Below are 14,971 nucleotides of genomic sequence, written 5' to 3' on the forward strand. Positions count from 1 at the left end.
GCATAACTACTGTCCTACTGCATTCAAACTGGGGAATATGCGTACAGTGGTCGTACTGCTGTGTGACTGCTAGCTCAAATGGCATTCGAACTGGCATCCGAAATGGCAACCCAGTAGCATTTGGAGCAGTCTGATCATGTCAGCACATCCAATTGTGCTCCCAATAAGCCCCCCCCCCCGCATCCTGCTCGATGTGCAAAGGAAATATTGTAATGTGCAAAGTCTGTGGCACGCAATCATCGTGTGGACTAGACATTTACATTGCACAATCACACCCAATATGTGTGTTATAGCGAGTCAGCATGTCCCTGTGACGTGCTGATGCGCACTGCGGTCGTCGGGACAGGGTCTGACAGCCATGATAACATGATAATACAGAATTGTCTGACACATGAGGTGGACTGACAATGGATGTGTGATTACATGTTCATTCTGGACGTTATACTGCAATCACAGGTGCTGCATCAGCGAGTCAGTGCGTCTCAAGACCGGCTGACCGGGCTGTCTACTGTGATGCTGAGCATCACGTGCCGTGTTTGACTGTGACATAAAACAAGTATATGAAAGATGACAGGTTGAATCTGCACCCGCACTATTGAAGAGGAGACTGTACAGGGTGAAAAGGGGGCCATCTGCGCTCTGGACTTCAAAGGCGCACACGCTGATGCACACACACATCGGCTCTCGCTTCAGTATTGACAAAACTGGCCGGCATGGCTGTTTTGTTTTATTTATTTTATTTGACGATGGGATGGGATCTCATCGTCACGTCTTCCAAAGAGGAAGCAGAGACGGGGGACTCAGAGGCGGACTCATCCATCACCCAGGCCAAAGTCACCGAGGTGGTCAGAAAGCTCCTCGGTGGCAAGGCTCCTGTGGTGGATGAAATCCATCCAGAGTACCTTAAGTCTCTGGATGTTGTGGGACTGTCTTGGTTGACACGTCTCTGTAACATCGCGTGGCGGTCGGGGACAGTGCCTCTGGATTGGCAGACTGGGGTGGTGGTCCCTCTGTTTAACAAAGAAGACCGGAGGGTGTGTTCCAACTACAGCGAGATCACACTCCTCGGCCTCCCCGGTAAGGTCTATTCCACAGTACTGGAGAGGAGAATTCGACCGATGGTCGAACTGTGGGGCTGCTCCGGGAGTACGGGGTCCAGGGTCCTTCGCTCAGGGCTATCCAGTCCCTGTACGACTGCAGCAGGAGCTTGGTCCGCATTGCCTGTAGTAAGTCAAGCCTGTTTCCAGTGCACATTGGCCTCCACCAGGACTGCCCTTTGTCACTGGTTCGGTTCATTATGTTTATGGACAGAATTTCTAGGCGCAGTCAGGGTGTAGAGGGGGTCCGGTTTGGGAACCACAGAATCTCATCTCTGCTGTTTGTGAACAATGTGGTTCTGTTGGCTTCATCAAATCAGGACCTTCAGCATGCACTGGAGCGGTTTGCAGCCGAGTGTGAAGCGTCCGGGATGAAAATCAGCACCTCCAAATCCAAGGCCATGGTTCTTGACCAGAAAAAGGTTCAAAATAACAGAACAAGTGGCAATTATTTTATTTTTTTTGCAGTTATCTCAGAATCCTTTGCACTGCTGTGGTGTTACCACACTGCTATTTTAATGAAGATAAATATCTTCTAATAACATTTGAGCTGTGAAAATATGGCCACTATTAAATGATGTAAGATGTTTGATGTAAGATCTGATATGTATTTAATAATTCAACAATCCCTCTGTATTGTGGCTCTCTCTCACACATAACAATGCTAATTTTACATTCATGACAATGTATGTATATGTGATGTGTGTTAGTAAGTGGACTTAGATGTGCACTGCTGCTACTCACATGTTCCTAACTATCTGGCTTCACTGATGCACTCGTCACAGTTTGTGTCCTTATGCAAACATTTTGCTGTGCAGTTTGTTTTTATAAATCAGATTGTATGCAATAAAAAATGTTTTAGGTCCTTTTTTCTTGTGTTTAACAGTTTTAAATGAGGCTCCAGGACATTAAAAACGTGGAACCTTAATAAATTATTGTAAATAATTAAAATAATTTTAAACAATAAAATACATTTCTAATGGCCCCTTCACACAAAACATGAAGTTGGGTGGAAGAAGCAGAAACCGGCTGAAAAACCATGAAAGACAAACGAAATGGGGAACTGTGAAATATTCCACCTGTTGGACACACGGTCGGCGACAGTTTAGTGCACGCTCATGCATGTGCACAAACACAGTACGAGCACCTGGAAAGTGTGGCATCACGTTGCGCTCCTACAGGGGCAGAGCAATTAGATGCTGTACATATATGCTGGACATAAATCAACAAATATATGGAAGCCCACAATAATGTGAAGCACAGATTCTGAACATTAGAGGATCAAAGAATGTACAGTTTAAATGTAACATGATCACATTAGTGGAACTGTTGTCACTATATACTGTAAAAGAAAAATGAGAGAAAACACCGCAGTCTCTAATAATTAATTCCTGTTATGAAGAGCAGACAGAACATGTCCAGTTCCACATGTCCCATCATCATGCATGTACACACGTTGATGGAATGACATGAATAAAGCCATTTTACGTATTTGTTATGTAATTATGCATGTAGTTATTGTAGTATTTATTTATATACGTGTCCTTGCTGTGTTCTCTTGTGTTTTTAATTGAACACATTGTGTGCACTGAGCCATCATTTCCAGCTGACAATGACTTGCTGGCCGGCGATCAGCTGAGAGCTGCCTTGCCATGCTGTGCGCACTCAGACATGGCTGGCCGGTCCCCATGTGATCTTGTCTGTACCTAATTATCAGCATGTCATGACATCATGAGAGCCCACCCCAATGTTGGTTCATGGTTGGGGGGGTGCAACACAATCACACGCTACATGTGTTGTGGGGGGTGGGGACACACTTGCTCACCACGTGTTGCGGCGGGGGGGCACACTTGCATGACATATGTGTTGCTTGGTAAGGGCACACAGTAAATTTTGCTGAGTAAACTTTACTCTGCTGGGATAACATTTGGTCCCAGTCTAAATAGAGTAAAATACCCTCTATTATAGAGTGAAATCAGCTCTACCGTATTGTCAAATCAAGTGTTTGTACTCCAATAAGAGTTGATTTTACACTGTGATAGAGTTAATTTAACATTGTGATACAGTATATTTAACTCTATTTGGGCTGGGAACAAATGTTATCCCAGCAAAGTAAATTTTACTGTGCAGAATTTATTGTGCTCACTAGTGGGGCACTTAGACATTTGCACAGCACAGCATGAATGTGGTCAGCTGCCCTCTATTGTCATGCCGGCTGCTTACTAGCCTTGCCTTTTCTAAGTGCCCCGCAGGTGGTGTTGGATGTTCGTGGATGGCACCTAGACTCCGGCCGACACCTGTCAAGAGGGGGTTGAATGGGCACTCGCAGGGCATTCGCTATCTTTCAGGCACTGATGTGAAGGCTGCCTCGATCACATGATTCCACCATAGTGCGACATTGATTTCATCCAGCATATTGTGCCGCGACACTATATATCCGACCTGCATATGACATGCCGTGCGAATGCTGTGAACACGATCAGCTGACAATGCAACCTCATCTTCCCTGCCGCTGGAATGAGTTACAGGCGCGAGCAGCATGCAAATATAGAGTGCATGGGCTGTTCACAAATGGTTGTGGCTATAGCTGTACGAGGCGTTCGAGGTGGCTCAGATTTTTCACGAGTGGCATGCAGTTCCTCCTTCGTGCACCAGTTGGCTTCAATCGTGTTGTGTGAAGGGGCCCTTAACCATTTTGATCCTTCTACAATTCTACTCTACATTGTCAATACTGCAGGAAGTTATATAAGTTTCTGCACTAACTTCTGCAGTAGATGGCAGCACCCTCTGTGGCTGCGGCTATGCTAGCTCCCGATAGCGATGTGCATTTTATGTTAAATATGTCATCCATACCGTCGCAGTCTCCTGCAAGAATCACATACAACAGGAGTACATTACTTGGACTGAGGAACAACAACACCACAAAGGATCTTTCAGGAGTGAACCTAGTCACGGTCCGAGAAACTCTTCTCGGACTAGGACTTATACCCCAGCGAGACAATGGGGCCTCCAAGACAGTGGGCTCCTCCTCCCACACCAGCCGAAACTGGAAGCAGCTGAAGCGGCAGGGGAGACTTAGCATGCACCGGCGGAGGTGTGCTAGAACTAGCAAGTGAGGCTGTTGAGCTGGTATCACCAACAGACTGAAACAAAATCCTCACAGAACTGCACTACTGTCTGTCCTCTTATCCAAAGTTCGCTCACTGGAAAATAAAATGGATTACCTGAAGCTGGATTTAACAACACAAAGAAATGTGAGAGACTGCAATATGATCATTCTCACTGAGACGTGGCTTCACAACACCATTCCGGACAGCGCCATTCAACTGGAAGGGCTAACAACATTCTGAGAACATTGAGTTTTTAACCCTCAACTGCCGCACATTCTACTTGCCGAGGGAATTCAACACCATCAACATCACAGCTGTTTACATTCCACCCAGCGCAAACACAAAGGAAGCACTCTCCATTCTGTACCAGTCGGTGAGTACACTACAAAACACACACCCGGACTCAGTCTGCATAATCACTGGCGATTTTAATCAGGACAACTTAAAAACAGTACTGCCACACTATCACAAGCATGTGAACTTTGCAACAAGGGGGAGAACACACTCGACCAGGTCTACACAAACATCAGACAGGCTTTCAGAGCAGTTCCACACCCCCACCTGGATCATCAGACCATCTCTCTGTTATGCTAATTCCAGCCTACAGACCTCTGTTGACGAGGAGCAAACCAGTTGTGAAGCAGATCAGGGCCTTGCCAGAGGGAGCCACAGAAGCTCTACAGGACTGTTTTGAAAGCACAGACTGGTCTGTTTTCAGGGAGGCAGCCACCACCAACCAGCACGTCAACCTCACCGAATGCACAGACTCAGTAACTGGATACATAACAAAATGCATGGAAGATGTAACCGTCACCAAGGACATTACAGTAAGAGCAAATGAAAAACCCTGGTTCACCAGGGAGGTACGTGAGCTCCTAAGAGCACGCAACACTGCTTTCAAGTCTGGGGACAAGGAGACCCTCAAGTCAGCCAGGGCCGACCTGCATCGGGGTGTGAGAGCAGCCAAGCGTGCCTATGGACAGAAAATCAACTCCCACTTCACAGACACAAAAGACCCAAGACGCCTGTGGCAAGGCACCCAGTCAGTCACAGACTACAAGCCAGCCCCTGGAAAACAAAAACAGTCATGCACGGATGCTGTTTATCGACTTCAGTTCCATGTTCAACACTGTCATCCCCCAACATCTGGTAGACAAGCTGAGTGCAATAGGTATCAACACTTCACTGTGCAACTGGCTGCTGGACTTCCTCACAAACAGACCGCAGACAGTCAGAGTCAGCAACAACTCCTCAGCGACCACCATCATAAACACCGGGGTGCCGCAAGGATGTGTGCTATCTCCTCTGCTGTTCACACTGATGACCCATGATTGCTGTGCCAGATTTGCAATGAATCACATCACCAAATTCGCAGATGACACAACAGTGGTGGGCCTCATTGGAGACGACGACGACTCAGCATACAGAGAGGAGGTACACCAACTCATCAACTGGTGTGAGAGGAACATCCTGCTACTCAACATCAATAAAACAAAAGAAATAACTGTGGACTTCAGGAAAGAACAACCAACACACATCCCACTCATCATCAATGGCAGTGCTGTGTCTGTGAAAAGCACAAAGTTCCTTGGAGTGCACATCACAGATGACCTCACATGGACCACAAACACCACCTCCCTGGTCAAAAAAGCACAGACACGACTCCACTTCCTGCAGAGGATGAGAAGAGCTGATCTCTCCACATCTGCACTCACCACCAGGGGTGCCATTGAGAGCATCCTGACCAGCAGCCTCTCTGTCTGGCACGGCAGCTGTTTAGCTGCAGACAAGAAGGCACTACAGAGGGTGGTGAGGACTGCAGAAAAGATCATCAGATCATCCCTACCAGCCATTCAGGACCTGTACACTTCGCACTGTTCCAAGAGAGCAATGAACATCATCAAAGACCCCACTCACCCAGCACACAAACTGTTCTCCCTGCTACCATCAGGGAAGCGCTACCGCAGCATGTGGTGCCGCACAAGCAGACTGGGAAACAGCTTCTTTCCACAAGCCATCAGACTCATCAACACACTGAAGAAAACTACATGAACATTTCAAAGACACTGAAGAACATTCCATGAACACTTCATTTCACCATGTCACTTGCACTTTACTCCTCGCACCTTACATACTGCATCTACACTATTGCACATAACCTGTATGTCCACTGATTGTACTTCTGCTGCTGTGTGATTTTGTGTGTGTGTGTATTTATTGTACATGTCATATACATATCAGTATGTTAGTCTTTTTTACTGCTTTTTTACTGTGTGTGTGTGGTTGTGAGTGAAATGTGTCAGAGAGAGAAATGTAAATTCAAGTATCAGTATGTTAGTTTTTACTGCACATTGTGTGTGTGTGTGTGTGTGTGTGTGTTTATTGTCAATGTCTTATCTATATGTTTAGTTTAACTGCACATTGGAGACTGGTCAAACGCAATTTCAATCTTCTGTGCTAACCCTGTTACATAGATTTTTGACAATAAAGTACACTTTGACTTTGACTAAATAACTAGCGTGTTGCCCATGGGGATCCACAGGCTCCAGATTGGGTAGTGTTTATAAAATAAGTAGCTGGCGTTTTTCAAGTGTGGTAATAAATTATGCAAAGTATCTGTAATGAGTTGGAATGGTGTGTGAGTACAGAATGTTTTTAGAACCTTTGACCTTAGACTTCAACAGTTTTTAGGAAATAACTCGACCCATTTATTTCCTGTTAATTACATAATTTTTTAATGTTAATTTACTGTCTTGATGTTTTTATAAATTGTTTAGGTTCTTGTTATCATATACACACTATTATTATTTTATTTTATTTTATTTTATTATTACTTCTATTTTATCATTATATTTTTGAATGGGCCACAATGGAAATAAGTGTTTTCACTTTTGCATGTCGTCCATGTATTTTTAATGGATTTACAATTATATTATGTACTTACATTGAACTTACAAAATAAAAACATGCATGCACGCTTATACGTACACAGATGCCACTTCACTTTTAATATATAGATGGTTTACTGCCACCTGCTGGAATGGTGTGTAGGTCCAGAATGTAATTATCAATGTCCATTGTTCAGAGTTGTTAGCTATTATCCCTAGTTTCTCCAAAAATATTAGTCAATCTTCTTTGATTCAAAATACATAAGCATACCAAACAGCAAAAGTCAGCTCACCCCAGTTTGTCTGTGATCAAAGTTATATGCACGCACACATGCATACACCACTTCACGTTTAATATATTGTGGCGAGCTGCGTGGAAGAACGAAAACTGAGCCAGAGCTTTTTGTCTTTTCTGCATTTTCCTTTTTTTGCAATGCTTTTATTTTTGCATAACCACAAAACCAGACAGTGGAGGAAAACCTCAAAGCCACTACACTTCTCACTCATGATAACGGTAACATGAGACTTAACTAAACTGACTAAGCCAATTGAACTACAGAAATACAATAAATCAATAACTCCAACAACGCTGTTAAAGTAACATGAACCACAATAACAGCATTTAGAACTGAATTTTTTTCTACTTTTATAAAAAATGCAACCATCATTCAACTAAAAGCAGCCTGAATCCTGATTTCCTTATTTAACCATATCAGAGGTGAGCTGTATTCATCTGAAGTGTAGATACTGTAGATTCTTTATAAAGCAGAATATGTCTTTTACATGAATCTAATGTATTTAACCAATCAATCAATCAATTTTTTTTATATAGCGCCAAATCACAACAAACAGTTGCCCCAAGGCGCTTTATATTGTAAGGCAAGGCCATACAATAATTATGTAAAACCCCAACGGTCAAAATGACCCCCTGTGAACAAGCACTTGGCTACAGTGGGAAGGAAAAACTCCCTTTTAACAGGAAGAAACCTCCAGCAGAACCAGGCTCAGGGAGGGGCAGTCCTCTGCTGGGACTGGTTGGGGCTGAGGGAGAGAACCAGGAAAAAGACATGCTGTGGAGGGGAGCAGAGATCAATCACTAATGATTAAATGCAGAGTGGTGCATACAGAGCAAAAAGAGAAAGAAACAGTGCATCATGGGAACCCCCCAGCAGTCTACGTCTATAGCAGCATAACTAAGGGATGGTTCAGGGTCACCTGATCTAGCCCTAACTATAAGCTTTAGCAAAAAGGAAAGTTTTAAGCCTAATCTTAAAAGTAGAGAGGGTGTCTGTCTCCCTGATCTGAATTGGGAGCTGGTTCCACAGGAGAGGAGCCTGAAAGCTGAAGGCTCTGCCTCCCATTCTACTCTTACAAACCCTAGGAACTACAAGTAAGCCTGCAGTCTGAGAGCGAAGCGCTCTATTGGGGTGATATGGTACTACGAGGTCCCTAAGATAAGATGGGACCTGATTATTCAAAACCTTATAAGTAAGAAGAAGAATTTTAAATTCTATTCTAGAATTAACAGGAAGCCAATGAAGAGAGGCCAATATGGGTGAGATATGCTCTCTCCTTCTAGTCCCCGTCAGTACTCTAGCTGCAGCATTTTGAATTAACTGAAGGCTTTTTAGGGAACTTTTAGGACAACCTGATAATAATGAATTACAATAGTCCAGCCTAGAGGAAATAAATGCATGAATTAGTTTTTCAGCATCACTCTGAGACAACACCTTTCTGATTTTAGAGATATTGCATAAATGCAAAAAAGCAGTCCTACATATTTGTTTAATATGCGCTTTGAATGACATATCCTGATCAAAAATGACTCCAAGATTTCTCACAGTATTACTAGAGGTCAGGGTAATGCCATCCAGAGTAAGGATCTGGTTAGACACCATGTTTCTAAGATTTGTGGGGCCAAGTACAATAACTTCAGTTTTATCTGAGTTTAAAAGCAGGAAATTAGAGGTCATCCATGTCTTTATGTCTGTAAGACAATCCTGCAGTTTAGCTAATTGGTGTGTGTCCTCTGGCTTCATGGATAGATAAAGCTGGGTATCATCTGCGTAACAATGAAAATTTAAGCAATACCGTCTAATAATACTACCTAAGGGAAGCATGTATAAAGTGAATAAAATTGGTCCTAGCACAGAACCTTGTGGAACTCCATAATTAACTTTAGTCTGTGAAGAAGATTCCCCATTTACATGAACAAATTGTAATCTATTAGACAAATATGATTCAAACCACCGCAACGCAGTGCCTTTAATGCCTATGGCATGCTCTAATCTCTGTAATAAAATTTTATGGTCAACAGTATCAAAAGCAGCACTGAGGTCTAACAGAACAAGCACAGAGATGACAACCAAAAGATATAGTATTACGTTAAATGCCCTTTAACAACATCAATTAATATTTTAACCTCATTAATGTTAAATAAGTCACAGTCAATCTATCAACGTAGTTAACATATGAACAAATTAATTAATAGGGAGAACAATATTCAATTTAAGTAGGAGCACCGACAGATTTCAGATGAATACCAGATTTCACTGTGAGGAAATGATGATCCCACAAACTTTCAGGATGTCCCACCGGTCAACCTGATCAACTGAATCAAACACTTTATAAAAATCAGCATCGGTTGCAAACAATCACTCACAGTATTCACACTTGCATTCAGTGAATATGTGGAGACCTGGGATACCAATAAAGGTTTAATTTTTTGTGTTTCTGAGGAGACAGTAACTGAGACTGTGTCATGGTGACAATGATCCTTGCAAATACACTTTCCGGCAGAGAAAGTAGTGTAAGACCATTTTCGTGGTTGCAATACAGTTGATCAAACTTGGGATGACAAATGCTTCTGGTCTGCCCCCCAGATTGAAACAAAGATGGTTTGCATTGCCAAAGAGATTATCATTTCCTATAAATAAGCACATGCACCAATGTGTCTCAGGGGCTATATACAGGACTTACATTGACAGAAATAAGTCGTTCAACACTTCTGTGTTACAGGGACAAGTGTGAAAGAAGAAAGATTGAAATGCAGAGAAAAGAGAAAATTAAATTCATGGGAAAGCTAGGCTGAAAAAAAAAAATCCCATTTTCTTAAATTTGTAGCTTTGAATAGTCATTTTTTGATCAATCTTCTTGTGATGTTAAGTCAACTACAAATCCATGCGTGAATGCACCATTTTTCCCTCTGTTGTTGCAAAATGCAATAACTGAAAAAAGCTGCTATCAATGAATTTTGCAACAGTCTCATTAGTACTCTCAGTGGAGTGGACTTGTGCCATAATGACGTGTTCAGTGACTACCTACAGTAATATCAAATTTATCTCAGGATCAGGAAAAACAGGAATAAAGTCAATGATAGACAGCTAACAAAACAGTAATTCAGTGGCAAGGTGAGTTCAGGAACCAGGTAATCAATCAAATACAGGGGGGCACCCCCCCCCCAAAAAAGCCACAAAAATAAAACTATAGAAAATCTACACACTTTTGGATACTGATATCTTTAACATGTCATCTTGAAGCATATCTCTGGGTTTTTTTTGTTTGTTTGTTTGTTTTATGCATGGTGTTTTTTCTAATTTCACCTCAGGATGTAAGAGTTTTGGCATTCACGAGATGTGCTCAATATGTTCACCGTTCCTCTGGTCCGGCCAGATCTCCTTTGTTAACAAGTTCTATCAGTTTGAAACTTCTTTACAGTCTTCCACATTGTGATTCTGTCTGGAGCTTTGCTAACTGCAGAATGACATTGATATTGTTGCTGGGTTTGCACAATTGATTTGGTTCCACCAGTTTCCCCTTTTTGCTCGATTGTAAGCGGCATCCTCATTGGATCAGTCTCAGACTACATCAGAAGAAATTCCTCACATATATCTTGATGCCTGGAAAAAAAGAAAAAAAAAAAACAGAATTCAGATTAGCTATTGCAGAATTAGAGTAAAATGATTTTGTGGTGCTTTTTTTGGGGGGGACACCCTGCAGAAGGAAGTGTTGGAATTCATGACACGAGAGGCATGAAGACAATCTGGCATTACATGAAAATTCAGTAAGGTATGTCAGAGAGCCTCGTTTATGCTGCACATTGACCAGCAGAATGAGAGGCAGCAGAAGATAACAATGTTGGTGGAGGAAAGAACAGTAATTCGATTAAATTTAGTTAGTTTATGTAGCGCCAAATCACAACAAAGCTGCCTCAAAGCACTTCACACAAGTAAGGCCGATGGGCCGGCATGCATGAACTCGGTGAGAGAGTTCGTGCACGCCCTGGTATCCTTCGAGCAGGAACAGTGCCAGGTGCATTACATGGCACCGCTTATGTGGAAGATATAAAAACCAGCTGGTACGTGTGGAACCACATCACACCACTTATATGGAATAATAAAAAACAAACATAAAAGCACACCACCCAGGATGCGAACTCACACCTTTCAAAACCCCTGATCCCTAGTCATAGACTTTACTACTGAGCTACGGAGCTGTTCTTTGAAAGCTGCTGGAAGCTGCCTCATATCAGGAAGGACATGGAAGTATTACAAAAAAATAAAATAAAATAAAATCACACACTATATAAAAACACTACATTTATCAAGCGAGCAATAGAAATATGATCCGTCTCTTCCTGTGGTGTTAAGCCATGGTCACAGACATACAGTCATGAAATGACATGAATGAGAAGCAGTGTGCTCTGATGTCCACATCTACTGGTCAGGTGCATGCAGTCACCCGCGCGCATGTTCTGCCTGACACGTCATGTCTTGTGGACCACGCCACAGCACAGACACTGCGTCATGTGGAACAGAGCTCACGTGGGTCATGTGACAGTCAGATCACCCGCTGCGTGTTCTGATCTGATGGTCCGTTTCAACCTGGGGGGCTGTCAGTGTCCGCTCCGTGTACGCAATCGCTTGCTGCAGCTTGTCGTCACAGCGATATATGTTTTTCGTTATGTCCATGTAAATACAGCAATCAGACACATGTGCCTCACAGTGGACAGTTGTTAATCCATGACCATCCAAACAAAGTAGGTGTTTTCTGTTGTGAAAGTGTAGGAACACGGACCCACAACAGGGGGCGCAAATGAACGGACAATGGAGGAAGTCAAATAACAACACTTTACTGTTGTGAAGAAGCACAACCAATACGGCGAATTACAATTGTAGACAAGTAGTCAATTTACAAAAAATGTGTCACGTGGGCAGGCTCGAAGATAAGAGACATCCGTCCAAAGCAGAACCGGAACCACACGATTTCCTCCGCCACCGAACCCCGGGAATACTGGAGCCGCCAAGTCCCGAACACCCAAGTGGCCACTGCCTCCGCTTGTCGGATCTGGTACTGCTGGCGAGGAACAAAAACAGTTAGATGTGGGTGCGGGTGCACCAGCAACACGTATGGTGGGAAAAACCACCTCCACCTCTTGTCGGAAAAAGAAACAGAATATCTGCTGTCCAACACACACAAGCAACAGATATTCCTGTCAGGAAGTCAACACAGTCAGCTGAGATCGTTACCTCCTTGGTAGAGCGATATCTCGGCAAAGAGGTGGAGATGTCGTCCTGCTGATATACCACTGTTGATCAGATGATTGGTGACAGCTGTCGTAGGCGATAAGTGACAGCTGTCACCCCGGCTGCTCCTGTGAGGCGGCAGCGCCCTCTGGTGCCTGGAGCCCGCACTCCAGACAGGGCGCCCTCTGGTTGTGATGGGCCAGCAGTACCTCCTCTTCAGCGGCCCACACAACAGTTTTCCAGCTGGAATGGCCAGAATGACAGATCACCACAGCTGCTTCTGTCGGAAGCAACGCCTCCCGTTAGTGGAGCGCACATACCCTGTCTGTTATTGTGCCAATAGTGCGACTGGCCACACATTTTCTAAGTGTCGTGCAAGCGGTGTTAGATGTTTGTGCGTGTCACCTGGAATTTTGCCAACACCTGCCGCGAGAGGGTGCAATGGGTGCCGCGAGAGGGTGCAATTCACATAGTGCACACTTTGTCTTTCAGGCACTTGTGTGTGCAAATAGGTGTCGCAACAGGTGTACTAGGCATTAGAGGCAGGGACGACATTACACGGTTTGCACACAATTCCTGCATCATGCGCACTAAGTGTGCACTTCCACCAAACTTCGCACTATGTGTGAAGGGGCCCTAAGTGTTGCAAGAATGAAAGGCATCATTATGAAGTTGTAAATATTTGAGTGTCCTAACTGTTTTTGGAATGTGCTGAAGGCCTGAAATGCAGGAACCGACGTAACATATTAATAAATGAAATTAAGTTGACCAGCAAAAAACAAAACAAACAAACAAAAAAAAACATGAAATATCTTGGGCTCATACTGTCTTCAATAATACAAAAATCAAATTAAATTTCAGAATCACTGCGGAGGTTTTATATTTGTATAGCTCAGAGTCATGTCAGTAAAATTAAGACTTGGACCTTTGCAGAAAAAGTGTCAAGGTCCTGGTGCTTGTTGTCTTACTGTTTGGTTGTGAGACGTTGGACACTAACTGATGATCTCAAGTGATGTCTTTAGTACAGTGTTTCTCTGGACAATCCCTGGGTACAGCAAGTATGAGTTTGTGTCTTATGAGTGGGTACCTCGGGAAACTCAGATGAGGTGTAGTAATTGCATTTTGTGGAAATGTCAGCTGCCACCATGTGGCAAATGTCCCTGTGCCTGATCCAAGAACCTCAGTGATGAGGACCCCAGCAACAGGAATTTGCCAAGGGGTTGTCCACGTATCATCTAGCTACAGCAGGTGCATGGCTGCTTTCAGGAGGTGTGGATGGATCATAGACTGCCTGGGCAGTTGTCAATCAGGACCGAGGTTTGGTTTGCATTTTGGTGGAGGCAACAACATGTAGCACTTCCTGATTTGACCTTGAATGGATGGATTCATGGCTCATGGATGAATACATGATTAATGGCCGGCTGGATGATTCAGGAAAACAATGTTTTGAAGAAAATATTATAATGTGAAACTAGTCTCACTGTGGTCTTCTGACTGTACAGATGTGAAGCTGTTGGAGAATCAGCCATTTGTGGAGGGCGTCCAGGAGCAGGTGAACGGGGCTCTGCTGGAGTACACGCTGTCTGCCTACCCTCAGTTCCATGACAAGTTCAGCCACCTGCTAGTGAGCCTGCCGGAGCTGCGCTCCCTCAGCACGCAGGCTGAGGACTACTTATGCTACATGCATGTGAGCGGAGAAGTGCCCTGCAACAACCTGCTCATCGAGATGCTGCATGCCAAGCGAGCGTGTGTGTGAAGGCACGCGGCGGACGCTTCACTCTCATGTGTTGTTTGTCTAGGTGAGACTGTGTGTGTGAAATGGAGTGAGTGGAATGAAACGATGACAGACAGGAGCAGTGGGCTCACACGCTGGACACTGACTGAACAAAAAGGGTTATTTTGAGTTTGGAATTATAAAGTTCTGTCTGGTGGGTTAACATGTTTTCATGTTTCATGTTTGTCCTGCTGACCTACAATGTTGTGACATTTTTAAACTGGATTTTGTGTCTGTTTCACAAAACCTAAATTATCCACAAAGTGATATGTCCTTTTTGACCCAGTATCACAAGATTCCACTGTCACCTACACGAGCCGACAACAGTCTCATTGAATTCACCCCACAGAGCTGCCCAGCAACCTTTTGGTCAGGTGATTCCCAACATGGTGCGCCACAGTGTTGTTTGGAATAACAAAGATAAATTTTCCTTGTAGATGGATAGATAGATAGGTAAATAGATAACCATGTCAACACATAGTTGGTTGGAATCCACTTATTGCCAGCGGTGGACACAGGTAACCAAAAAGTTAGCTTTGATAGCTAATCAGCTAACTGGAAAGTTAACTTTTTATGC

General features: G+C 43.7%; 1 protein-coding gene across 1 annotated transcript in view; it reads left to right on the plus strand.

Annotated features, from left to right (window-relative positions):
• The window catches only part of LOC117510107 (nuclear receptor subfamily 5 group A member 2-like), a 144,611-nt gene extending 129,971 nt beyond the window's left edge, over nucleotides 1-14,640 (plus strand). Inside the window, exon 7 of the mRNA XM_034169722.1 lies at nucleotides 14,123-14,640. Coding sequence (XP_034025613.1) covers nucleotides 14,123-14,376 — 254 coding nt within the window. The 3' untranslated portion in view covers nucleotides 14,377-14,640. The remainder of the gene's footprint in view (nucleotides 1-14,122) is intronic.
• Nucleotides 14,641-14,971: the final 331 nt, after the last annotated feature.

Source organism: Thalassophryne amazonica, chromosome 5 (genome assembly GCF_902500255.1).
Source record: "Thalassophryne amazonica chromosome 5, fThaAma1.1, whole genome shotgun sequence".
Classification (NCBI taxonomy): Eukaryota; Metazoa; Chordata; class Actinopteri; order Batrachoidiformes; family Batrachoididae; genus Thalassophryne; species Thalassophryne amazonica.